At 47.4% G+C, this 27,267-nt stretch overlaps 1 protein-coding gene across 1 annotated transcript in view; it reads right to left on the bottom strand.

Annotated features, from left to right (window-relative positions):
- Nucleotides 1-1,804: 1,804 nt before the first annotated feature.
- The window catches only part of RGS11 (regulator of G protein signaling 11), a 1,486,254-nt gene continuing 1,460,791 nt past the window's right edge, over nt 1,805-27,267 (bottom strand). The window contains exon 17 of the mRNA XM_086939774.1: nt 1,805-2,341. Coding sequence (XP_086795900.1) covers nt 2,212-2,341 — 130 coding nt within the window. The 3' untranslated portion in view covers nt 1,805-2,211. The remainder of the gene's footprint in view (nt 2,342-27,267) is intronic.

Genomic DNA, 27,267 nt, shown 5'->3' with positions numbered 1-27,267 from the left:
GACGGCTTATAAAGCAATAGTTACCATACCAGTCCCAACCACTTCCCCATTGACAAACCAACAAGGGGAACACCTTATGGAAACAGTATCAAAAACTAGAATTGTAACACTTCAAGTTTAAAGTGAGACTTTGAATGCTGGTTTGATAGTCTTTTGAAAACATTAGTAGACTACTAAAACATTTCCTATATGTGTAATTTGAGAGGGCAGTGAAGCATACCACAATCCTCTTCAACTAAGGTCTAGGGGCCCTATTTGTCAATGATGTTCATCTTGTTTGCACCAAGCAACATGGTGCATGCACAACGCAAACCTTAAAATACAATTAATCAAGCCACACAAAGACACTTTGCATGGCCCTGCGTGGCTTGATAAATCAGGAGTAATGCAACGCAATGCAAATCGATGTGTACCATTAATCCGGCCTGGGTAGACATTCCATGGGCATTGCATTGGTGTTCCCACGCAGTTCCCATGGATTTTGAGGCATTCCCAGATTTATCATCACTGGTAGACCTGGGAATGCACCAAAAAGACACACCTTTATCAGGGGAGGCGTAAGAATGAGAAACATCTTCTTTTCTCCCCGTTACTTCTTCTTTCTATGTTATCCTGCAGCACATATAGAAAGAGGAATATGCCTCTCATGATTGTTTTTCTGCAGGAAGGTCCCCCTTCCTGCAAAAAAAAAAAATCCTACATGTAATGCAGGAATCCTCGCACCGTATGTCAAGGGTGCCTGTGTTGGAGTTAGGCAGCCCATTTTGCACTAGCGCTGGGGAAAGGACAGGAATGACCGGTATTGTAATACACACACAGGTACATGCATCATTGTAGGCATTTGCGATTTCTTAATTGCGATTTTTAAGGAATCGCAATTAAGAATTGGCAAATGCCTATGCATGAAGAAATCGCAGAAAAATGTGCGATTTCTAAACATTCCTTAATTGCGACTCGCAATTAAGGAATCCCTCCCCATTCATTCCTATGGGCCTAGAGGCCCATCGGAATGAATGGGAAGACATACTCAATTTGCGAATCGCAATTAGCGATTCGCAAATGGAGAATGCGATTTCAAGGGTGCAGGGTTGTCCAAAGGACACCCTGTTGCACCCCTGAAATTCATATGTGCACCCATGTTACGCACACACATGCCCCAGGGGCATGTATGTGTGTAACATGGGACATTTAAAAATGCACTTTGATGCTTTTAAAAAAATAATCGCAATTTACCACCACCTTACATGTGATGGTAAATTGCGATTCTTAATAGCGAAATCGCAAATCTTTATACTTTCTTGCATTACATTTAAGGAATCGCAAATTGCGATTCCTTAAATTTAATCACAATTTGAGAAATCGCAAATTTTGCGATTTCTTAAATTGCAAGGGGCTACTAGTTTCATGCATTCCACAAGCAATTTTTGCGATCGCAAACGGCCGATTTTTGCGATTCGCACCGTTTGCGATCGCAAAATGCTTTGATGCATGTACCTGACAGTGCATTCCTGCCCCTTCTCTATATCGCAGCACAGTAAAATGACATGCTCCGCTGTGTTGCATTACAATTTCATAAATATGCCTCTAAGGAAGATTGGGGTATGCACTTATTGTTAATCCCTTTTTCTCTGTGCTGCATCTATCTTTTATGAATTTCAGTCCCTTCCTGACTGATAATGATGTTGTTTAATATAATTAAGAAATACCTAAAGAAAGTATTAATTATACAGTAGTAATTACGTTACTTAACATGATCAGCTGTCATCTTCGGTAAGTATTTGAATTCCACCCCCAACCCCAACTAAGCCACTACATTAAAAGTAGCCTCGTGGCTGTGCAATATCTAATCTTCTTCTTAAAAGGTCAGTGTTATACTATGAATATCATAACCGGCAAATGTATGAACTATTCTTCGACTGTAAGGAACAAAGTTGCATCTAGATTCCCAACACAACACAGATGTTTACTGCTCTACTACTCGCTAATGTATAAAACTCTGGGCCTATATATTTGTTTTTCTCATGTCTGGTAGAACATAAAGCCACCCCTACAGCTTTTTATCCAGCTCACCCTTTGGAAGACATTTTTTCAGGGGCGCTTATAAATCAGTTCTTTGTTGAACTAACCTAAACCTATTTACTTGAAAAGGAGATAGTCATACAGAAGAGTTCTGAAGAGAGCATGGAAAAGGCATAAAAAAGTTGTAGTGTCCTAAGTTTCCCCCTGTGGGAGAGCCGAGACGACTTTGTTTTTCACATCTATCTTTGGATCTTGCTCCACCGGAAATAGCAGTGCTGGGCTGGGACTGGAATGCCTCTGCCTCCTCGTGAACGGAAATACCCTATAAATTGATAGGAAAAAGAGAAAACAGTCAACAAAGAGAAAGAAAAATAAGAATGTAAAGGGAAAATAAGGAAAGATTGTGGGTAAAAATGGATGTAGGGAAAACGGAGAACAATGTCAGGTAAAAATTAAGTTGGAAGGCGGCAGAATAGAACGTATTGGCACAGGGAAAGGAAGGGAGGCAGAAAGAACAACTTAAGGATGCAATGAAAGAAAAAAAGACGACATGCACAATCCGAGGATGGAAGGGAGGATGAAGGGGGATGCAATAGGAAAGAGGGCAGCTATCAAGAGTGTGAGGAAGGGAGAAGGGGTTGGAAGAAGGAAAAAACAGTGTAAAGAAACAAGTAGGAAAGTTGGATAGGGAGGAAGCAATAGAGGAAGAAAGGAAAGGAAGAAAGTATTAAAGTGTATAAAAGATTTGGAAAAGAAGTGTCAATGGTGGATAAAAAGGAGCATGGGAGAAATGAAAGGATGTAGAGAATAATGCACGATGGAAGAGTGAAAAAACTAGGCAGTAAGTTCTGGAAAAGAGGAATGGAATTGAGCAAGGGAAGGATGGACAGCCAAAGGAAGGTGGAGTGGAAGGAGGCGAGAGAGCCTAAAGAAAGTGATAAGAACATAGTATGCGGAAGTGTCTAATTAAAGAGCAGGGGAAATGAAGGAAAGGTAAAAAGTTCATAAGGGGGAAAGACGGAGGGAGCAACGAAGATAAGGGGTAGGAAATAGCAGCAAAAAAACAAGCATTGGCATAGCCAATAGGTCTCGCTTTTGGGATCCTATAAGTAGTTAGTTTTGCTGCACAATATCCTTCTTGCAACAACATCAGCTGTTGCATGGCTAAACCTTGTACCTTATAAGTGTTTAGTCATGCAACAGTTGATGTTGTTGCACCAAGGATATTGTGCTGCATAATTAAATACTTATAAGGTCCCAAAAGCGAGACGTATTGGCAATGCCATTGCTTGTTACCTGAAGTTTCCTACTCTCGCGTTATTGTTAAATCTCACACACAGATACAGATGGAAATCGGTTGCCGTGTCAGTGGTTCATATAAAAAATAGATGAAAAAATACAGAGATTGCATCTTTCGAGTGTCTCTCCGTGCCGTCATGTTTTAATAAGTGCTAATATTTCAACATGTACTTTAATGTGCACATGTGTTAAATTACAATTGCACTGTTTCTGCTGAGGGCATTTTTACACTGTACATAATTGCTTAGCACATTAAAACCACACAGAGCATGCACATATTGAAGCCAGAGGGACATTTATCATTTAAATGCAAGTGAAAATATACCGTCTGAAAAATCAGGTTCACTGCCTAAAAATAAGGATCGGTCAATACCAATAAAATTAAAACAAAGCACAGGCCAAACCAAGGAAACTGGCTACTGCCATTCCTTGAATATCCACAATGAGAGTGTACATACCGCAACTGAAAGGAATATACGAATGTGCTTTCTGTTTTAAGCTGATAACTCATTGTTAAATCCCTTGTGGTGTGAGCTGGGTTTTAGGAAATAGCAGCTCAAGGGGGAAAGGTGGACTTTCTCAGCAACTTTTCTTTGTTTTGTTTTTTATGCGCTCGCCGGTTACAGGCACGTACCTGTCTGTATTCCTTGCTCATTTGGCCTGAACCGTGTGACGTCTTCAAAGCGGGGAGCACGTCGTACTTTGGGATACATGTCGTGAGCACACAGGACGGACTAAGTGAGAGGTAAATTCCCCTTTAACACACAGGCTGCTGCTATCATTTGGCAGTGAGCACCGGCTCACTTTGCATTCACAGAAAACAACAAGCATTTACAATGCAATGGTCTCGGCATCATTAAAGGTGGAGCTATTGGCTTTGCTCATGGCATTTCTTTTTTTTCTTTAAATCATAAATAGATGGCATTGTCATTTACATTGCCAATACACAGCACTCTGCACTCAACAGCACACACCACTCTGCACTCAACAGCACACACCACTCTGCATTCAACAGCACACACCACTCTGCACCTGCACTCACTGCTCTGCACACTCACTCTGCACTCACTACTCTGCATTCCGCACTGACTACTCACTGCTCTGCACTCACTACTCTGCACTCACTACTCTGCACTCACTGCTCTGCACTCACTGCTCTGCACTCACTGCTCTGCACTCACTGCTCTACACTCACTGCTCTGCACTCACTGCTCTGCACTCACTGCTCTGCACTCACTGCTCTGCACTCACTGCTCTGCACTCACTACTCACTACTCTGCACTCACTACTCACTACTCTGCACTCACTACTCTGCACTCACTACTCACTACTCTGCACTCACTACTCTGCACTCACTACTCTGCACTCACTACTCTGCAATCTGCACTCACAACTCTGCAATCTGCACTCACTACTCTGCACTCACTACTCACTACTCTGCACTCACTACTCACTACTCTGCACTCACTACTCACTACTTTGAACTCACTACTCACTACTCTGCACTCACTACTCACTACTCTGCACTCACTACTCTGCACTCACTACTCTGCACTCACTACTCACTACTCTGCACTCACTACTCTGCACTCACTACTCTGCACTCACTACTCTGCACTCACTACTCTGCACTCACTACTCACTACTCTGCACTCACTACTCACTACTCTGCACTCACTACTCACTACTCTGCACTCACTACTCACTACTCTCCACTCACTACTCTGCACTCGCTACTCTGCACTCGCTACTCTGCACTCGCTACTCTGCACTCACTACTCTGCACTCACTACTCACTACTCTGCACTCACTACTCACTACTCTGCACTCACTACTCACTACTCTGCACTCACTACTCACTACTCTACACTCACTACTCTACACTCACTACTCTGCACTCACTACTCTGCACTCACTACTCTGCACTCACTACTCTGCACTCACTACTCACTACTCTGCACTCACTACTCACTACTCTGCACTCACTACTCACTACTCTGCACTCACTACTCTGCACTCACTACTCTGCACTCACTACTCTGCACTCACTACTCTGCACTCACTACTCACTACTCTGCACTCACTACTCACTACTCTGCACTCACTAATCTGAACTCACTACTCACTACTCTGCACTCACTACTCTGCACTCACTACTCTGCACTCACTACTCTGCACTCACTACTCTGCACTCACTACTCTGCAATTTGCACTCACTACTCACTACTCTGCACTCACTACTCACTACTCTGCACTCACTACTCACTACTCTGCACTCACTACTTTGCACTCACTACTCTGCACTCACTACTCTGCACTCACTACTCTGAACTCACTACTCTGCACTCACTACTCACTACTCTGCACTCACTACTCACTACTCTGCACTCACTACTCACTACTCTGCACTCACTACTCACTACTCTGCACTCACTACTCTGCACTCACTACTCTGCACTCACTACTCTGCACTCACTACTCTGCACTCACTACCTACTACTCACTACTCTGCACTCACTACTCTGCACTCACTACTCTGCACTCACTACTCTGCACTCACTACTCTGCACTCACTACCTACTACTCACTACTCTGCACTCACTACTCTGCACTCACTACTCTGCACTCACTACTCTGCACTCACTACTCTGCACTCACTACTCTGCACTCACTACTCTGCAATTTGCACTCACTACTCACTACTCTGCAATTTTCACTCACTACTCACTACTCTGCAACCACTACTCACTACTCACTACTCTGCACTCACTACTCACTACTCTGCACTCACTACTCTGCACTCACTACTCTGCACTCACTACTCTGCACTCACTACTCTGCACTCACTACTCTGCACTCACTACTCACTACTCTGCACTCACTACTCACTACTCTGCACTCACTACTCTGCACTCACTACTCTGCACTCACTACTCTGCACTCACTACTCTGCACTCACTACTCACTACTCTGCACTCACTACTCACTACTCTGCACTCATTAATCTGAACTCACTACTCACTACTCTGCACTCACTACTCACTACTCTGCACTCACTACGCTGCACTCACTACTCACTACTCTGCACTCACTACTCACTACTCTGCACTCACTACTCTGCACTCACTACTCTGCACTCACTACTCACTACTCTGCACTCTACACTCACTACTCTGCACTCACTACTCACTACTCTGCACTCACTACTCACTACTCTGCACTCACTACTCACTACTCTGCACCCACTACTCTGCACTCACTACTCTGCACTCACTACTCTGCAATGTGCACTCACTACTCACTACTCTGCAACCACTACTCACTACTCACTACTCTGCACTCACTACTCTGCACTCACTACTCTGCACTCACTACTCTGCACTCACTACTCACTACTCTGCACTCACTACTCACTACTCTGCACTCTACACTCACTACTCTGCACTCACTACTCACTACTCTGCACTCACTACTCACTACTCTGCACTCACTACTCTGCACTCACTACTCACTACTCTGCACTCACTACTCTGCATTCACTACTCACTACTCTGCACTCACTACTCACTACTCTGCACTCACTACTCACTACTCTGCACTCACTACTCTGCACTCACTACTCTGCACTCACTACTCTGCACTCACTACTCTGCAATGTGCACTCACTACTCACTACTCTGCACTCACTACTCTGCACTCACTACTCTGCACTCACTACTCTGCAATTTGCACTCACTACTCACTACTCTGCACTCACTACTCTGCACTCACTACTCACTACTCTGCACTCACTACTCACTACTCTGCACTCACTACTCACTACTCTGCACTCACTACTCACTACTCTGCACTCACTACTCTGCACTCACTACTCACTACTCTGCACTCACTACTCTGCACTCACTACTCACTACTCTGCAACCACTACTCACTACTCACTACTCTGCACTCACTACTCACTACTCTGCACTCACTACTCTGCACTCACTACTCTGCACTCACTACTCTGCACTCACTACTCTGCACTCACTACTCACTACTCTGCACTCACTACTCTGCACTCACTACTCACTACTCTGCACTCACTACTCTGCACTCACTACTCACTACTCTGCACTCACTACTCACTACTCTGCACCCACTACTCTGCACTCACTACTCTGCACTCACTACTCTGCAATGTGCACTCACTACTCACTACTCTGCAACCACTACTCACTACTCACTACTCTGCACTCACTACTCTGCACTCACTACTCTGCACTCACTACTCTGCACTCACTACTCACTACTCTGATCTCACTACTCACTACTCTGCACTCTACACTCACTACTCTGCACTCACTACTCACTACTCTGCACTCACTACTCACTACTCTGCACTCACTACTCACTACTCTGCACTCACTACTCTGCACTCACTACTCACTACTCTGCACTCACTACTCTGCATTCACTACTCACTACTCTGCACTCACTACTCACTACTCTGCACTCACTACTCAGCACTCACTACTGTGCACTCACTACTCTGCACTCACTACTCTGCACTCACTACTCACTACTCTGCACTCACTACTCTGCAATGTGCACTCACTACTCACTACTCTGCACTCACTACTCTGCACTCACTACTCTGCACTCACTACTCTGCACTCACTACTCTGCACTCACTACTCTGCAATTTGCACTCACTACTCACTACTCTGCAATTTGCACTCACTACTCACTACTCTGCAACCACTACTCACTACTCTGCACTCACTACTCACTACTCTGCACTCACTACTCTGCACTCACTACTCTGCACTCACTACTCTGCACTCACTACTCTGCACTCACTACTCTGCAATGTGCACTCACTACTCACTACTCTGCACTCACTACTCTGCACTCACTACTCTGCACTCACTACTCTGCAATTTGCACTCACAACTCACTACTCTGCACTCACTACTCTGCACTCACTACTCACTACTCTGCACTCACTACTCACTACTCTGCACTCACTACTCTGCACTCACTACTCTGCACTCACTACTCTGCACTCACTACTAACTACTCTGCACTCACTACTCTGCACTCACTACTCTGCACTCACTACTCTGCACTCACTACTCTGCACTCACTACTCACTACTCTGCAACCACTACTCACTACTCACTACTCTGCACTCACTACTCACTACTCTGCACTCACTACTCTGCACTCACTACTCTGCACTCACTACTCACTACTCTGCACTCACTACTCTGCACTCACTACTCACTACTCTGCACTCACTACTCACTACTCTGCACTCACTACTCTGCACTCACTACTCTGCACTCACTACTCTGCACTCACTACTCTGCACTCACTACTCACTACTCTGCACTCACTACTCTGCACTCACTACTCTGCACTCACTACTCACTACTCTGCACTCACTACTCTGCACTCACTACTTTGCACTCACTACTATGCACTCACTACTATGCACTCACTACTCACTACTCTGCACTCACTACTCACTACTCTGCACTCACTACGCTGCACTCACTACTCACTACTCTGCACTCACTACTCACTACTCTGCACTCACTACTCACTACTCTGCACTCACTACTCACTACTCTGCACTCACTACTCACTACTCTGCACTCACTACTCACTACTCTGCACCCACTACTCTGCACTCACTACTCTGCACTCACTACTCTGCAATGTGCACTCACTACTCTGCAACCACTACTCACTACTCTGCACTCACTACTCTGCACTCACTACTCTGCACTCACTACTCTGCACTCACTACTCACTACTCTGCACTCACTACTCTGCACTCTACACTCACTACTCTGCACTCACTACTCACTACTCTGCACTCACTACTCACTACTCTGCACTCACTACTCTGCACTCACTACTCACTACTCTGCACTCACTACTCTGCATTCACTACTCACTACTCTGCACTCACTACTCTGCACTCACTACTCACTACTCTGCACTCACTACTCACTACTCTGCACTCACTACTCTGCACTCACTACTCACTACTCTGCACTCACTACTCTGCAATGTGCACTCACTACTCACTACTCTGCACTCACTACTCTGCACTCACTACTCACTTCTCTGCACTCACTACTCACTACTCTGCACTCTTCACTCACTACTCTGCACTCACTACTCACTACTCTGCACTCACTACTCACTACTCTGCGCTCACTACTCACTACTCTGCACTCACTACTCTGCACTCACTACTCACTACTCTGCACTCACTACTCAGCACTCACTACTCTGCACTCACTACTCACTACTCTGCACTCACTACTCTGCACTCACTACTCTGCACTCACTACTCACTACTCTGCACTCACTACTCACTACTCTGCACTCACTACTCTGCACTCACTACTCACTATTCACTACTCTGCACTCACTACTCTGCACTCACTACTCTGCACTCACTACTCACTACTCTGCACTCACTACTCACTACTCTGCACTCACTACTCACTACTCTGCACTCACTACTCTGCACTCACTACTCTGCACTCACTACTCACACTCTGCACTCACTACTCACACTCTGCACTCACTACTCACACTCTGCACTCACTACTCTGCACTCACACTTACACTCTGCACTCACACTCTGCACGCTGCATTCACACTCTGCACACTCACTCTGCACTCACTACTTCACACTCTGCTCACTCACTCTGCACTCACTACTACTCACTCTGCACTCACTACTTCACACTCTGCACTCACACTCTGCACTCACTACTTCACACTCTGCACTCTGCGCACTCTGAACTGTGCGCACTCTGCGCTCACACTATAATAATCCTTATGCAGAATTCCTCTAAAGTATAAGCAGCTTGGGTTTTTCCTATAGGCGCCAAAGAGTCAATGATAGGAAAAGAGGGCAGAGAGTGCTAACCCCATCTCCCCACCCACAGACAACAAAAAATTATCTTCTGCGTTGCTTTGTTCTAATAATATGAATAAGGAATTTAAAGTATATGTATGGGCGAGTGGAAGGTGATCTATCGTATTCAATATATTTTAACACAATTGGTGTTCATGGTTACCTTTACAAACGTGAGATGAAGATGATGCTCACTTTTTAGTTATATAAGGAAATTTTGTCGAGTACATTCAAGTTCAACCCACTGGCTGTAAGCAACAAGCCGAGGATCAACGGGCGCGAAACAGCGTGGCGGGCGCGCACGAGACGCAGCGTGGGCGTGCACATCAGCTGAAGATCCCTGGAGAAGACACCGAGTCTGCCTGCTGCCATGACTGACCCGCTGCGAGGGAAAGAGCCCGGTGAGTGGGGGTCGAGGGGGGCGGCAGAGAGGGAGGGTGTGTGTGTGTGTGTGTGCATGCGTGCGTGAGTGTGTGCTTCCGTGAGTGTGAAGCACTCACGGAAGGGTGAAGAGCAAGAGATGTGCACGGCTCCAGGAGGCTCGGCGTGCGCGTCCACGAGATGCAATCGGCGCTCGTTCACCGCTCTGGCTCCGTTGAGAGTGAACTCAGTCACAATAGGTCTCGAAGCCGAGACCTAAAAATGGCCGCGTTCACTAATCATCTGTGAATCAAATATATGCGCCTAATTGCTTGAGCTGAATTCCCGACACCATCTGTCAGGGACTTATACTAGATCGAAGTGGAATATCCCATTATTTAAGCGGACTGTGACGTGTGAATGGCTTTCTCAAGAACAAGTAGATTACAAATTCTTTGGATTTGAGTTTCTCTCTAAAAAGAAATGAACGAACACCAATGAAGACAGAACAATAACGTTAACAAATTAACTTTTAACATATTCAGCCAGACTACAGCAGAGCAGTGAAGTATGACTTTCTTCTTTTCCAAAATAAATCCAGTATTAAGATCGAAACACAAGGTGAGGGGCTGCCTGTCCCTTCAATAATATTTAACAAGCATTGTCCTGTGTTGGACTTGGCCCTTCTGGCAGTTTCACCCCTAAACTTTTTGCTTTGTGAATGTGAATTGGTGGTAGTGATTTTTGGTTTCTGCACACTTTCACTGTGTCCCAGTGGAAAGTGCGTGCGTGGAGTAAGGTTGGACTGCCCTCCCATAGGAATGCATGGGGAATGTCTGTGTCCCTGGTAGTTCCTGATGCGTGAGGTATGCAGGATCGAGTTTAATATGTGCGGACTCATGAGATTGAATGCTGCGCAATGATATGTGGGGTGTGTATGTGTCTAGTGTGGAAGTGCCACTTCTAGACATAGGTGTGCGTGTGCAATGAGTGTGCTGGCACATGATTGACTGAAGCTGGCTGGTGAGCCTGGCTCCAGGAGTCTGGATGGGTCTGCCCGGTGGTGAGTGTGGAGATTAGCATGCTGATGACTGGGGAGGAGTGCACCTGGGTCCTGAATAAGGCTGGGCTTTCCCCACACAATGTTGGCTCTGCCCCCAGTGGCGCAACTGATAACCCTAGCCCTGCCAGTGAATAGAGTGAGGGGCTGAGCACATCAAGGGTGCTCCCAGACCAGCTGCGACTGGTTTTTTCCCTCACCCTGAAGCCAGACAAAGGGAAAAGGTGTAAAAAGAGGGGCTGTGACCCGATGAAAATGTTCTCTTCCAGGATCCTATCTGAGGGGGGCTGCTGCTGTTGCTGGGTGCTAGGAGGACCGCCACTTGGATTGCCTCCCTGTCTGGAGGCCCAGTGAGCTGGCTCTGGGCACAGCCTTGCCCCCCTGCCTGCCTAAAAGAACTTTGCTGGACTTTGGTTACTTATAGTGCTTGGGAGTGCTTCATTTCTGCCCTAGCGCTGAGAGCACTTTACTTTCACCCCTAGCGCTGGGAGCGCTTTGTTCTTGCCACCAGCGCCTGGAAGCCCTTGATTTGCACCCATAGTGCTGGAGAGCGCTTTATATTGCCCCTAAGTGCTTGGGAGCGCTTTTGTTCACAGCCAGTGCCCACCCGGCATTTGCCCTACATACTTGCCGATTTTAAAGTCCCCTGGCAGGTGCCCACCCAGCCAGGGAACTTGCCGCTATTTCTTGTGGCCCCCCAGCGAGTGCCCACCTCGCTTTATATTTAAATTAGAGGGAGCCCACCCCTCGTAGCACCAAGTTCACTGCCGCAGCCCCCGAGTGCTTTTAAACGTTGCCGGGCCGCTGCCTAGTGTGACCCGGAAGTGCCCGCCTCCCTGCTCGGGGCCGCACTGTCATTGGTGGCCACCCGAGGCAGGAAGCCAGGCAAAACGAGAGAAGACATGGGCGGGGCCTAGTCGTGCTCCGGGACCCACGAGGAGAGGAAGCCCGGAGCAGAGGGGAAGCGTGCTGGTTCCCCTGCCTGCCGCCACTAGCAGCCCACGGCTCCTAGAAGCAGGACCGGCTGAGGAAGGGCCCGCTTGCAGAGAGGCCCGGACTGCAGGAGAACGAGGAGCCACCGCAGCCTCCACCCCTGCTGTCCGAAGTCAGGAGCCGGAGCCCTGCAGCCCCAGCCGCCGTGAGACCGGTGAGTGCAGCTCAAAGTAGAAAGGGGGGCTGTCGGGGCACATTGTCGATGCCCGCTCCCCCCTCCGGTGTATAGAGCCTGTTCAGGCTCAGGGGGCAATCAGTTTAATTAGAGCCCAGAGAGGCTTGTGGAGGCATTCCCTAAAGTTACGAGCCCAGAGAGGCTCGTGGGGGCATTTTCTTTGTTCTTAGAGCCACGAGAGGCTCTCCAGTTGTTCACGGGTCCCCCGTGAGGGACCCCAACGCCCCCCCACACTGGGCACGATCCGTGAAGAACTCCAGAAAGGTTCAAAGGGGCATAGTTGTTTTACGAGCCCTGATATGCTCGGGATGGCCATTCTGTTGCTTTAGAGCCCAGCGAGGCTCCTGATGGCCCAGTCATGGGGCCACCGTGGGAGGCTCCCACGGTGGCCCCATCATCTCCAGCTGCCCAGCACTTAGTGGGCAGCTGCCACATTTATGCCCCTGACTTTGGGACAAAGGGCGTCCTAGCCCTAGAGAGGCCAGTTGGCCTAGGGACAGTCACAGGTGGTGACTTATGTAAGTTTGGCGCACGTGTTCTTTTGCTGCACCTCTGAATGTGTTTTTTATGCATCATGTGCCTTGCTTTTACACCGCTGAATGTATGTTATGCATCATGTGTTTTCCTTCCCTACACCTCTGAATGTGTTTTGATGGATCATGTGTAATGTGCTTATACCCCTACAGGTATTGTGATACTTAGGTGGTTGTCCTTGCTAGTACAGGTGTTGCTAGTGAGGTCCTGGTTCCCTGCGTAATATTCTCCTAAGGTGGTTAGGGTTGCGTAGGTGGCACTTATCTCTAACCAGTGGTTACTGGTTGTGTGCTTTATGTTCTATTTTATTATTACTATATGTGCTAATCATTATTCCTACAAGTGCTAATTCTACCAAGTACTAAGTCTGAAAGTGCATATTCCTGACAGTGGTCCATGTGGCCCTCTCTTGTACATATCCCCTGTAAATTCTGCCCGTGCCTGTTGGCACATTGTAAAGTGTGTGTTTTTATCTAATGTGTTTTGGTATAATACAAAGGCTATTTTTATATAACCTTGTGTGGAGTTTCCTTTGTGGTGAGCCTTGGGTGTTGTTGCTGGGTGCGCGCGCAAACACTTAACTCACATAGCCTCCAAGTTTAGCCTTGCTGCTCGCGCCACGTTACCTCGAGGGCCAGCAGGGGTTATCTTGGCGTGGAACTCCCTTGCCCTGACTTAGGAGTGGTGGTCTCTGACTGACTTTGGCACAAGCCCTGGCCAGCCAAGGATTCCATTTCTAACTTCTGCGGTATGTGGTGGGAGAAGCGCGAGTGGTGCACACTCCCGGAGGCAAAAGTGAAAGCCACTGCACATGTAAGGGTTCAGAGCATGAAGCGCGTTCTAAAAACAAGCTTTGGGCGCGATATTTGGTGGGGGAGAAGCGCGAGTGGTGCACACGCACGGGCATCAGCAAAAGTGAAAGCTGCTGCGTGTGTAAGGGTTGAAAGCCAGATGGCACTGTAAGGCACGCGCCCGCGCACATGCACTCAAGCTCTAAGCTCATGGCAGCATTTTCTGAAGCCCCCTTTCTAAAAGTCTCGAGAGCAGCGCATGCGCGCTGACTCAGCGAGACCTAAAAAGCAGTAGTTGCGCACAACATTGGCAAATCACTGTGCTGGAAGAGGGAGCTAGGTAGGGTCCAAAACTGTGCCTGCTTCAGATCATAGATTCAAAGGCGGGAGAGAAAAGGTCAATATTGGTTCTGGTCTAAGGATAAGCTACTCTAATCATTTCAAATTGTGCCACCCAGCACAGTACCATTTCCGATGTTGCCATGCAGACTGGCCTGCCTACAAATGAACTGTGCCATACAGAGAAAAGGCTGCTGGCTGAAGATAGACATTAGACAAACAAGTAATTACTTAGCATCTTAGGAAGTATGTTTTAGTCCTGGTGTGAAACTTTACAGCCATTATTTTCCGGTAGTTTACGTGCTAATAAGACACACATATTAAGTTATTTTGGGAAAGCAATGTTTATAGCTACGCTAACTTTACTGAGCCAACTCTCGGATTATCCAGGAGTTCCAGCTCCCATGCAACAAAGCTCGCTCTGCCCTAAGACAAAAGAAGAAAAAAAAATTAAAGCAAACAAAGAAGGTGGTTCTACTAAACCCTGTGTACGTCAATGTAAGCCAACATGATTGTCATGTTGTCTTCTGTACCACAAGGATTACATTTTCGACTTGGATATTGAAATAAAAGAAGGCAGGCACAGAAGCAGCCAGATGGGCAAAGCACATACTATTTTAGGCACATACCCAGCCAATACTTCTACACCGCCTTTATTACTCTCTTACATGCAGAAGTACCCGCCTGTTAAATCTCAGCATCTCCTTCGTATGCTAATGTCACGCACAAAAATGGAATAAGCTTGGCGATAACCAGGCGCCATTTGGCGAGCTCTTTTTAAAGCACTTACCAGAGCTTCTTGTGTTTTCAATATATTTGTATCCCACAGGCACGGTTTCCAGAATTCTTCTAATTTTTAGATTTTTCACACACACCAACTCTAGAAAAGTGACACTTTGTCATGCAATGTTCGTGGATAATCAGATGTTTTTCCAGGTATAAACCTGACACACGCCGACAGGACATGATTAATCAGATGTTCCGATGGTGCTGGAAACAGAAAATTAACTGCATGATTCCCTTGGCTCAGGGGCACAGAGGCTGTGAACACATTTCCTGTGTAGTGTAACCGGGCCTTGCTGATGAGTGCGATAAATCTTCCAGCATTAAAATATATTGGCCGGACTTGGCCTGGACTTCACAGAGTCAGGGACAGACCTCGGCCTCTGAGCCAAAACTAGATAAGTGGTGCCACAGCAAAAATAAATGTCTACATACCAGGCTCACATGGTTTCAGACCCTCAGGGCAGGGATAGAAGTTCATACCATCACATGAGACAATACTTTCCAATAAGGATCCAAATTGAGAAACAGCTGTGCACCGTAACACTCTTCATGCCTCGCGCAGAAACTGCACATCATGGTGTACATAGAAATTGGAGAAGAAGGATCAGTGCTTGAATTCTTAATATTCAACAAGAATAACACACTTAAATATCCTACAAGGCACACCAAGGTTCGGCAGAAACTAAGGCTTGTTCGTCCCTTCATACATCACATTGAAGAGAAGTATGAAAGAATTTCGAAGTAATCTTAAACTGACTCAACAGCTGCACAGTCCAGCTATCTAATTACGGAAAACAAGTCTCATTTAAATACGTTTTCTTTGTACATGTGTTATTCGCGATCTAGACTAACTACATTTTTCCATGTATACCTTCCAAATGGGACTATGTGATATCAATTTGTACTAGACCGTTGCAGGACATTGTCACCCTAAAGTGGTACATACTATATAAAAACGTAAACAAATTAGTACACTCGGCTACACTTTGCAATGCTCCTTCATAACTCCTTACACAGCCACTAAAGCTCTCCTCACCTAAATACCTGTAAAGTTTAATGAAGTCCCATACCTCCCTGCAACCACATCTATCAACCACAACTCCACTTTCTTCAACCGTTCAGTTCTCCACAAAGGTAGGCGAACCACTAAAGGTTTCAGCCAGGCTCAGCTCGACAGCCAAGATCTTGGACCTTCGAGCCCAAAAGGAGCCAAACTTCATGCACAAAGAACGAAAGATAAAATTAGATGTAAAAAAAAGCGAAGAAAGAGACACCCATCTAGAATTGCACAGTGTGAAATTAGGAATTCTGGATTTCCTGCAGAGCCAAAGTATGTGATCCTTCGCAAATATGTTGTTCTTTAACTAAGAATAGTTTTTTTTCATTATCGCATACGAAGTACCCTCAAACCCGCCAGTTCAGGTTCTGAGCTGTACAGAAAACCTTGTGTTGGCTTTAACATTGCTCCAGCTATTTAGAATCTAGGCCACAAATAGACTAGCCTCTTAGTGCGCTAGCATTGTCGTGAAGACAGAAACATAAATAAATGAATGTTTAAAAACGATCACATTAGAGCCATCTCGGCTCTACTCTCTAATGTGTTAGCTGAGCTCCCCCACTTCTTGCTCTCCTGAAGCCACTCTTGACCCGTGCAATAGAACACCTTCTTGCAAACTCACTATGACCAACTTGACTAGTAGTTCTGAGTCGTGCTTACCATGGTCAACAAATAGTCGCTCTGAGGATGTAAACATGCCGGTTATGGTGGGTGGTGTAATTCCCATCCCACTGTCCTAGTAGTGGCATTCCTTGCTGTACCCCCACAGTTCTCTCGGAAAGCTTCGGCACAGCTCCTCCTTTATATCCCGCTCTCTGTTCAAACAACGATGTTTTTGTCATGGAAACAAGGGGTACGCACGTGACCACCTCACGTATTCCTACTCTTGGACCAATGTGAAATGGAGGTGAAACATAAAACGAAACATGCATTTGAAAGAGAAGAAGGACAAATATTGAAGCAACGTTATTGGCCGCCATCTAAGAACGTTAAAACTGCCCTTTTAACAAGCCGTGCATTCTCTGGTCCGAAAAACAAAGCTGTGACCATGGTAGACAGACTCAAGAAATTCATCGAAAGGTTCTCGATTAAATCCACCTGAAGAGAAGACTTCCATATACATTTGAATAAAGGTACTTTGAATCATTCGACTTGCTATCTGGTTCGCCGTCCAATAGAAAACAGTACAATGCATGGCTCATCTTGTAGAATGAGAATGAAGACAGGTATTAATGCCAAGGCAAACACACAGTCTATACAAAATTCTATTTACATTTTTGCCTGCAATATGCCTGCAGAGCTGTAAATGGAAAACATTGTATGGAAACTCACAAAGTAGCTTTTGTAATTAAATCGGCACTCAGGAGGTTAGTCAAAACGACAGAACCGCGTACATGCCAACACTTAAGACAAGCAAGTGCATCTCGCAGCAGGTGGAGGGGATAGAGGAGGGGGCCAGCGCGATTGACTCGTGAGAGGGAGTGACTGGTGCCGCGATTATTGCTCCCATATGCCAGCCGCTCGCTCCCGCGAGGAGATAGCCAGACGTACACGCGTTGCAATAGAAAGCAATGCAAGGCATGCACGTGTTTAGGGAGAAAAGTTCATCGGTGACATGAGGTCCCCTTCCATGCAGCGCATGCGTGCTGCGTAGGCGAGACCTAATGAAGGAAGTGCTAGTAAAATAGGTTTAAAAACGTAACTTGAACATGAGTAACGCGGATCTTCGTTGAGCTCAGTTTTTATGAATTAGAGAATTAAGACAGTCAGCCAAGACGCTGACCACAATATATTTCAGATTGACATTTTAACACAATTCAATATCCTTTTTAAGAGTCTGTCGAGAGGTCTCTTACTAATATGCCATCACCTTGAAAAATTGGGTTAAGCAACCCTGCAGCATCAGTGATGAGACTGCATACAATTACCAGTAGCTTGTTTACTTTGGGCTTATGAGAAGAAACCTATAAGTTTAAGTACAGGAGAATGCCAAAGTGTTATTTGTATCTGGATTCTCATCTAATAAGGTCCCCTCAACTGAGTGGCCCAGGGACCTCCAGCATTTAGCTTCAAGGTAGAAGAAATCTGTTAGCAATACTTAACTTGACTGAGACTTCATTAGTCAAGGGCTGAGCTTGATTTCCAAAGAGAGCTATGTTTTACATTAGGACCCATATTTACTAAGATTTGGCACAGTGCTGCACTGCATTACATGGACAAAGCAGGACTTCACCACATTTTCTAATATATGGTTCATTCCTGCTCTCTTCCTGCACTGGTGCTCTATGTGCTGCCTGGCACAAAAGCAGTAAAACTTGCATCATGGTGCAAGGGTCACTGCAATACAAGTAGGATTGTTTTTTTGCAGGAAGGGACACCTTTCTGCACCAAAAACAACTTCCTGCACATAAACAATGCGCAGTGTCACTTTTCTCTTTCTATGTGTGCTGTAAAATGCAGCACACATTCAAAGAGATAATAAAGAGGAGACATAAACATATTTATCCTTCTTACGTCTCTTGGGATGGATACCATTTTGATGCATTCCTAGGTTTACTAGTCTTAGTACATCTTGGAATGCATCAAAAACCACAGATGGACTCGTGGGAACACCCAAACTCCACCCATGGAATGTCACTCCAACGCAGAGTAACACATGCAGCAGCTTGTATCGCCTCGGCAGAGCGCAGAGCGGTGAGAGCGAGCTTGAGCGACGGAGACCAGAGTGCAGATCGGTGAGAGCAAGCTTGAGCCGAGCCCGAGCCAGCCAGAGTACCGAGTTCCGCTCGCCAACGCTCCACACCAACACTACCGCTGCCACCACAGAACAGCGAGCCGTGCTGTGCGGTTCCCGTAGTTTCTGCTCCAGGACCGCAGCTTCCGGCTCCCGCTTTGAACCGCACCTCACAAGACCAAGAAGAGGTCTGCAGTGGTAGGAAGGCTGCAGCTGGGGGGTGGAAAACACCAGCCATGATGCAGGACGGAGCAGAGTCATCAGGAGCTACCAGGAGCTTCCCCCCTTCAGAGGGAAGGCATCCATAAGTTAGCACTCTGCAACCAGCTACCTACAGCGGAGGCACATAGGAGAACTGAACGGACAGATGCTGGTGCTGGTGCTGGTGCTGGGGTGGATGTGAGGGGAGCCAGACTCAGGTCTTTTAACTTTATAACTGCCCCCCCTCCTGCAGTTCACCCGTACGGTCTGCCCTCTTATGATTGTGACAGTCATTCCCAGTCAGGCTAAACCAAGCAATAAATTCGACAAACACTTATCACCCATTAGTCCTGCCTGACCAACCCAACACAGCCTGTCTCAACTTAACTTTTTGTAAAAAAATGAAATCTGTCATCAGGCAATGATACCAGTATCATCGGTCAAAAGCTAGAAAAAAAAACGTAAAAAAGGTTTCACCATTCCAAAAATCACCACGCAGATTGACGTGGAGGAAGTAAAGGACCCTGTAGATTGGGCTTCACACAATTAGGCAGAAACGAGCAGGAAAACAAATGAAGGTGGAAGAAGGAGAGCAGAGCCTGAACTTTGCCAGAACTTCGCCAGACACCTCGCCAAAAACCAGGAACCATCAGAACAGAGACCTGTGCTAACAAATACGACGAATAAGGAGAATAAATCAAGTGGAGAGTGGCAGGCATGGGAGAGCAGGGAAAGCATGTGGAATTAACATCGCAGAAGGCCAATCCAATCCACTAACTCCAACCGCCCCTCCCTCTCCCTCGCCCCTTGCAAACGTGAAGTGCTGGGAGCAGGATCGAGTACAAAGGGATAAGGGCATAGGCACTGAGAACAGGAGACGGTGAACGGAGGCAGGAAGACGGACTAAGGACTAGGGGCCAGATGTAGGTGAAATAGATTTACCGATTTTAAGTTACCGAATTTTACCGATTCGGTAATTTAAAATCTGTAAATCTATGGGGTCGACATGTAGGTATTCCAGATGTGCTGGAATACCGAATCGGATGAATTCGGTATTTACCGATTCGGTAAATACCGAATCGGTAATGCCCATTCATTCCTATGGGCTTTGAAGCCCATAGGAATGAATGGGCATTACCGAATCGGTATTTACCGAATCGGTAAATACCGATTTTCACAAGGGTGCAGGGAGGTGTCACTTTGACACCCTCTGGCACCCCCAAAACAGGCTCGGTTGCCATGTGGCAGGCATACATGCCCTAAGGGCAGGTCTGCCTGTCACATGGCATAGGTGTGCATGCACACATGTGCATGCACACCGGAATCGGTATTTTACCATCAAATTGGATTTGATGGTAAAATACCGATTCGGTAAGGCTCCTGGGACTCTGAAGAGTCCCACCTACATATGGGTGGCTCAGATTCTGTAAATTTACCGATTTTTTATTTTACCGAATCGGTAAAATTACCGAATCGGTAATTTTACCGATTCGGTAAAATAATGCCCCCTACATGCCAATCACCTATTTACCGATCGGTAACGGCCGAAAATACCGATTTTCGGCCGTTACTGACCGACCTACATCGGGCCCTAAGGCCCCCCTTGAGGTCAGAGGCTCAGAGTGGTGGGGCAAGGTCCAAGGCCCAAGTTTTGCTCAGAGAAGAGAAGAGAGTGCGCAGGAACAGGCTAAAACCTGAAGCTAAGGGAGCCTCTCTGCCAATATCCTAAACACCCTCTTATTGATGCGGAGGGAAAATGAATAAGGGAAATCCGACCAAATCAAAGATGATGGATTCTGATGAAGACACCCACAAACATCATACAACAAGGGTCACAAGAAGTATGGCTCGTCACCCAAGACAAGAGTATCACTCAGCGAGTCCCCTATTACAACCCCCCATCAAGGGCTCATGACCCATTACTTCCAGACGTCGGACATCTCACCACCCCTGGGTGTGCCTGTTGGGGGGACAGAAGAGCACGCTGAGACTACTGTGTGCAATCACCAATTATCGTGGCACGATCATGGGCCGATTGAGCTACTCGATAGCAAAAATCCCCCTTCCGGGGAAGGAAGACATCTGTGGCCCGAAGAAGGGGACCAGGATCGGGTCCAAGTGCAGGAAGCAGGGGCACATAGAGGCCCTTCAAGCTGGCACAAGGTGGGTATGCAGGGGAGAACAGTAAAACACACAATGAATGGATCGGCGATATCGACCCAGGGTGGGATACCGCAGTCGACCCAGAGCGGCACACAGCAGTGGAAGGGATCTTAAGGAAGCCCACTGTAGCGACACAGAGTCTACTATCGACGAAAGCCTTGATCTACCGGCATCAGGAGGAGTAAACGCATGTAAAGCCAGGAGTTATCGAGGCCAAAGACCTGCCCTGCACTAGCCCGCAACCCTTTTCAGGAACAAGCATAACGGCCTCTACAACTGGATGCCAACAACTTGATTCGCCAGAGACAGGAGACCTCACCGTTTCCTTTTTACAAAAACTAGAGCAAACAATTAAAAGGACTTTGGACCTTACCCCCAACCTCATCAGGAGAGGGGCCGTGGCAAACAATCAGGCCAAAGACCGAGCAGGAATGCTCCCACCAACAGGCCAGAAGGATCGAGTTGAACAAGATGACACCCCCCATTTGATAACCATCAGAGAAGCGCAAAAGTCAATAGCCAAGGCCCTGATATGGCAAGCAACTAAAATGGAGGTCCAAGTTGACCTACTTCAAACAATAGCCAAATGCTTAGGGAATCAGGGCCGCAAACTGGAAGAACTGGAGGCAATAATCAAACACAACCAGGCAATGACAGCTCGTACAAGTTCATGTGCCGATATAATAGAGAAATGGGCAGAATTGCCGGTAATATTGGGGGGATATAGTGGCCCTAACTAAAAGAAGACGAATCACCAAAGACACAAACATTGATCGAATCAATGGTAAAGGGTAATTACAAAGAGGCAATCAATGGAGAATACAGCCAAATGCGAGACTAGTTCAAGTTCAAGTTCAGTAATTTGTATAGCGCACTACTCACCCAGAGGGTCTCAAGGCGCTTGAGTGAGGGTGGGTGCATTATTTATCGAATAGTCAGGTTTTTAGCTGCTTTCTGAAGGAGAGGTGGTCCTGTGTGAGGCGGAGGTGAGTGGGGAGAGAATTCCAGGTTTTTGCCCCTAAGTAGGAGAAAGATCTTCCTCCCATGGTGGATCTATTGATGCGCGGGATTGTGGCGAGGGCTTGATTGGATGAGCGTAGTTGGCGGGTGGGTGTGTAGAAGGACAGTCGTTTGCTAAGGCATTCGGGTCCTAGGTCGTAGAGGGCCTTGTGTGGTGGGTTAGGAGACCGAACATTATTCTTTTGTTGATGGGGAGCCAGTGGAGATCATTCAGGTGACCGGAAATTTGAGCTTGACGGGAGATGTCCAGTATGAGTCTGGCTGTGGCGTTTTGGATGCGTTGGAGTTTTTTCTGTAGTTTGGCTGTGGTTCCGGCGTACAGGGTGTTTCCATAGTCTAGTCGGCTAGTAACTAGTGCGTGGGTGGCTGTCTTTCTTGTATCGGTGGGGATCCAGCGGAAGATTTTTTTGAGCATGTGTAGGATGTTGAAGCAAGATGATGAAACGGCGTTGACTTGTCTGGTCATTGATAGGGAGGAGTCTAGGATGAAGCCCAGGTTACGTGCATGATCTGTGGGTATGGGTGCTGTGCCCAGAGCTGGTGGCCACCATGAGTTGTCCCATGCAGAGGGGGATGATCCTAAGATGAGGACTTCCGTTTTGTCCGAGTTAAGTTTTAAACGACTGTTCTTCATCCATTCGGCTACTTCTTTCATTCCTTCGTGTAGATTGGTTTCGGCGGTGTTAGGGTCTTTGGTGACGGAGAGGATCAGCTGGGTGTCGTCAGCGTAGGAGATGATGTTGAGGTTGTGTTGTCGTGCGATGGATGCGAGGGGACTCATGTACACGTTGAACAGGGTGGGACTGAGTGATGATCCTTGTGGTACGCCGCAGATGACTTCAGTTGCCTCTGATTTGAATGGGGGAAGGCGGACTCTCTGGGTTCTTCTGGCGAGGAACGAGATGATCCAGTCCAACGCTTTTCCTTGTATTCCGACATTTCTGAGGCGTTGTATGAGGGTTTTATGACAGACTGTGTCGAAGGCGGCGGAGAGGTCAAGTAGGATGAGGGCAACTGTTTCACCGTTGTCCAGTAGTGTTCGGATGTCGTCTGTAGCAGCGATGAGGGTGGTTTCGGTGCTGTGTTTGGCTCGGAAGCCGGACTGTGAGGGGTCAAGTGAACTGTTGGATTCAAGGAAGGTGGCGAGCTGACTGTTGACGGCTTTCTCAATGACTTTGGCCGGGAAGGGGAGGAGTGAGATTGGGCGGTAGTTCTTAAGTTCAGATGGGTCCGCTGTGGGTTTCTTCAGAAGGGCGGTGAGTTCGGCATGTTTCCAGCTTTCTGGGAAGGTAGCGGAGTTGAAGGAGCAGTTGATGACATTGCGAAGATGGGGTGCGATGATGGAGTCTGCTTTGTTGGAAATGTGGTGGGGACATGGGTTGGTTGGCGATCCTGAGTGGATGGAGTTCATCAGGCGGATGGTGTCTTCAGTCGAGATTGGGTTCCAGGTGCAGAGGTTGTGAGAGTGCTGTTTTGGTTCGGAGGTGGGTGGAATGGGTTGTTCTTCGGACAGGTTTCCAAAGCTGTTATGAATGTCGGCGATTTTGTTGTGGAAGAAAGAGGATAGAGAGTCGCAGAGGTCTTGTGAGGGAGTGATGTCGTTGGTGCCGGCGGTGGGGTTGGTAAATTCTCTGACGATGTTGAATAATTCTTTACTGTTGTGGGTGTTGTTGTCGAGTCGATCCTTGAATGCTGATTTCGTGGTGGATCGGATCAATTGGTGGTGTTTGCGGGTGGTGTCCTTGAAGGTGGTCAGGTTGTTAGTGGTTGGGTTTTTTCTCCAGGTTTTCTCGAGGGTACGACATAACTTCTTGGATTTCTTAAGGTCATCATTGAACCAAGGGGCCTTATTGCTACCTTGTTTGATCTGGTGGTTTTTAAAGGTCGCTAATTTGTCAGCGCTGTGGGTAATCCATTGTGTGAGTTTGGTGGCAGCTTGGTTTGGGTCCGATGATGTGGCGGGGGGGTTTTGGTCAAGCGATGTGAAGAGTTGGTCAGTGGTGATTTTGTTCCCGTTTCTTCGAGGAATTGGTTGTGGTGGGATGTGGGTCGTGGTCTTTTTGTAGCTGAAGTGAAGGCAGCTGTGGTCCGTCCAATGGAGAGCTGTGGTGTGATCGAAGGAGATGTGTTTGCTGGAGGTGAAGATAGGGTCGAGCGTGTGTCCGGCTAAGTGGGTGGGGGTGTCAACAAGTTGTTTGAGTCCGAGATTGGCCAGGATGTCCAGAAGGGTGGTGGTGTTGTTGTCATTATTCTTTTCCAGGTGGAAGTTGAGGTCTCCCAGTAGAATGTTATTCTCGGAGGTGAGGGCATGTGGGCTGATGAAGTCAGTGATGTCTTCATTAAATTGCGTGCGGGTTCCTGGTGGTCTGTAGATGAGGGTGCCTCTAAGTGTGGTCCTTGGGTCGGTGTGGATCTGGAAGTGAAGGTGTTCGGCGCTCGCGAGGTTATCGTCGGAACTGGTCGTGATTCGGATGGTGTTCTTGTGGGCGATGGCGATGCCACCTCCTGTTTGGTTGGTGCGGTCTTTTCGGATGATCTTGTAAGCGTTCGGGATGGCTATGGGGATGTCGGGCGCTGATGATGCGTTCATCCATGTTTCTGTAAGGAAGGCGACGTCCGGTGATGTGGTGTCGAGTAGGTCCCAGAGTTCAGTGGTGTGTTTGTGGACCGAGCGGGTGTTCAGCAGGATGCACTTCAGGTGGTTAGGGTCGGAGCTGTTTTTGGAGGAGGAGGATTTGGTGTGGGTCCTGATGCAGGCGAACTTGCATGAGTGACATGCGAATGGGCCGTGGGTGTATCCTGGGGTAGTTACGCAGCATTGTGGGGCGCGTCCGGGGTTAAGGGCAAGGAGAGTTGCGGCGTCATACATTAAGCGAGTGGAGAGGGTATTGCGAAGACCAGGGGGTCTGGCGCTGGACGCGGTCCCAGCACGGACGGGCGTAGACGGGCTTACCTTTGGCGCACCTTCGGCGCGCATGGGGCACGACCGCTGCGTGTGAACGCTGCGTGCAAAGGCATCTGTCATATATGGGTAGTGGAGGGGGCGGGGCGAGGGAGGGTCAGCTGGGAGGCGGGGAGGAGAGACGGGCCAGGAGTGGACACAACAACAAAATGGCTGTAATACAGAAAGCAAAACGGGGTCACAGCGGAAGGAAAACAACGAACAACAATTAGCAGACTACGATAAATATATCTCGTAAATGCAGCGCAAATAAGCACAATATGAAATGAGCAGGCACAATTTAAACTTTAAAATGAGCAGGCTATGATTATTCTAATTCGGCAATGCAGCGCAAATGAGCACTATTTGAACTGAGCAGGCTACGATACCAGGCGCTATGTTAGTTCAAGCGATCACAAATCCAGGCGGTATCAGGCAGCAAGGAGGCGAAGCGCTGTGTCAGGGAGCGTGGGGAGCAACCGCTTCGGCGCAAGCCCAGGTGGAGACTTGGAATAAAAGCCAGAGAAAAGGAGTTTAATAGTCTAGAGTAACCGGCTCCCCCGACAAAGAGTGAGGCTAAGGCTATTTCGGCAAACCAAGCCATAAAGGCAGTCGAAGGGCAGAAAGTGACCACGCAAGGGGAAACAGGAGCTAGAACAGAAGCTCCTCTAACATGGAGGGCATAGAAAAAGCTGAAGAAACAGTTGAAGAGAGCAAAATTTAAAAGTAGATCTATTCTGCCGGCAATGCTGAATAGCCTTAGAACTAATGAGAAAAGCAACTCACTGCCACCCTACCCGATTTTTAATTTTAAACAGAAGATTCAGAACCAGCGCTCACCGGCAGAAAAAGAAAAGGATGAAGAAAGTGAAAGAGATGGCGCACCCCAACCAGACATGGACCACGAGGATCAGGGGAACAAGGTGGTCCAGGGGCAACTATCATACCCAGCAGGGTTATCATCAACAGCCCCACAGGTGTCAACAAACAGGGTTGGAATGGGCAAGGAGGACGCCTCCACACAAATAAGGCCCAATGACCTTTTGGAACAAGAGGTTCACAAAGGCCCTATGGAGCAAACCACATCTCGACTGATGGAGCAAAAACAGACAGCAAGCCGGCTGGGAAACAACAACAGGGCGGAAGTTGAACCACATTGGCGATCATTGATTAACCCCCCCCCCCCCACAGTTTGAGATCATGCAGCCAGTTTAACGGGGGGCCACACAAACAAAACATTTTGTGGAAACAACCACATTTTACGAGGTGGTGCTGACCCCTAGGTACCACATGGAAGGCCCCCACGACATCCTAAACAGAACTAACATTCTCTGACTTTTTGGCCACGTCAAGTCCTTGTGTCAGATAACTTCGGAAAACATAGAGTGGGAAAAGTTAAAAAGGTCACCAGGAGACAGCCATGGTGATTCAACTCTACTGGGCTTTAACGATCAGTCACTCCAACAGGCAGTTCTTGGAGAAGCGCAACAACTAGCAAGTTGGGGCATAGACGCATCAGAACCCAGACAACCTAACTACCCCTCTGTGCTTAAACCTCAAAAAGGGGGGCCGGGAGCCACATCAATTCTGAAAGGCACCAGTCACAACAGAAAACAAGGGGAACACATCAATGAACGCCTAAATACTCCAATAAACATTTCTGTACTTCAAAGCGACAATCTGCGTCGAATGCTAATTGGTCAAACTAAAAAGGCCACAAGCAGGGACAACTGGCACAAGCAACCCTAGCAAAAATCAAGTACTCATTAACGAAGAAAGGGCAACATTGGTGTGTGAAGAGCAACATAAAGGCTAAAAACCCAGACTCCCCTCAAGAACTAACTCTTATTTTATAGAACATAGCAGGGTT

This window comes from Lissotriton vulgaris, chromosome 10 (genome assembly GCF_964263255.1).
Source record: "Lissotriton vulgaris chromosome 10, aLisVul1.2, whole genome shotgun sequence".
Lineage (NCBI taxonomy): Eukaryota > Metazoa > Chordata > Amphibia > Caudata > Salamandridae > Lissotriton > Lissotriton vulgaris.
Note: the sequence above shows the minus strand (reverse complement) of the source record. Positions and strands in the feature narration are given on the sequence as shown.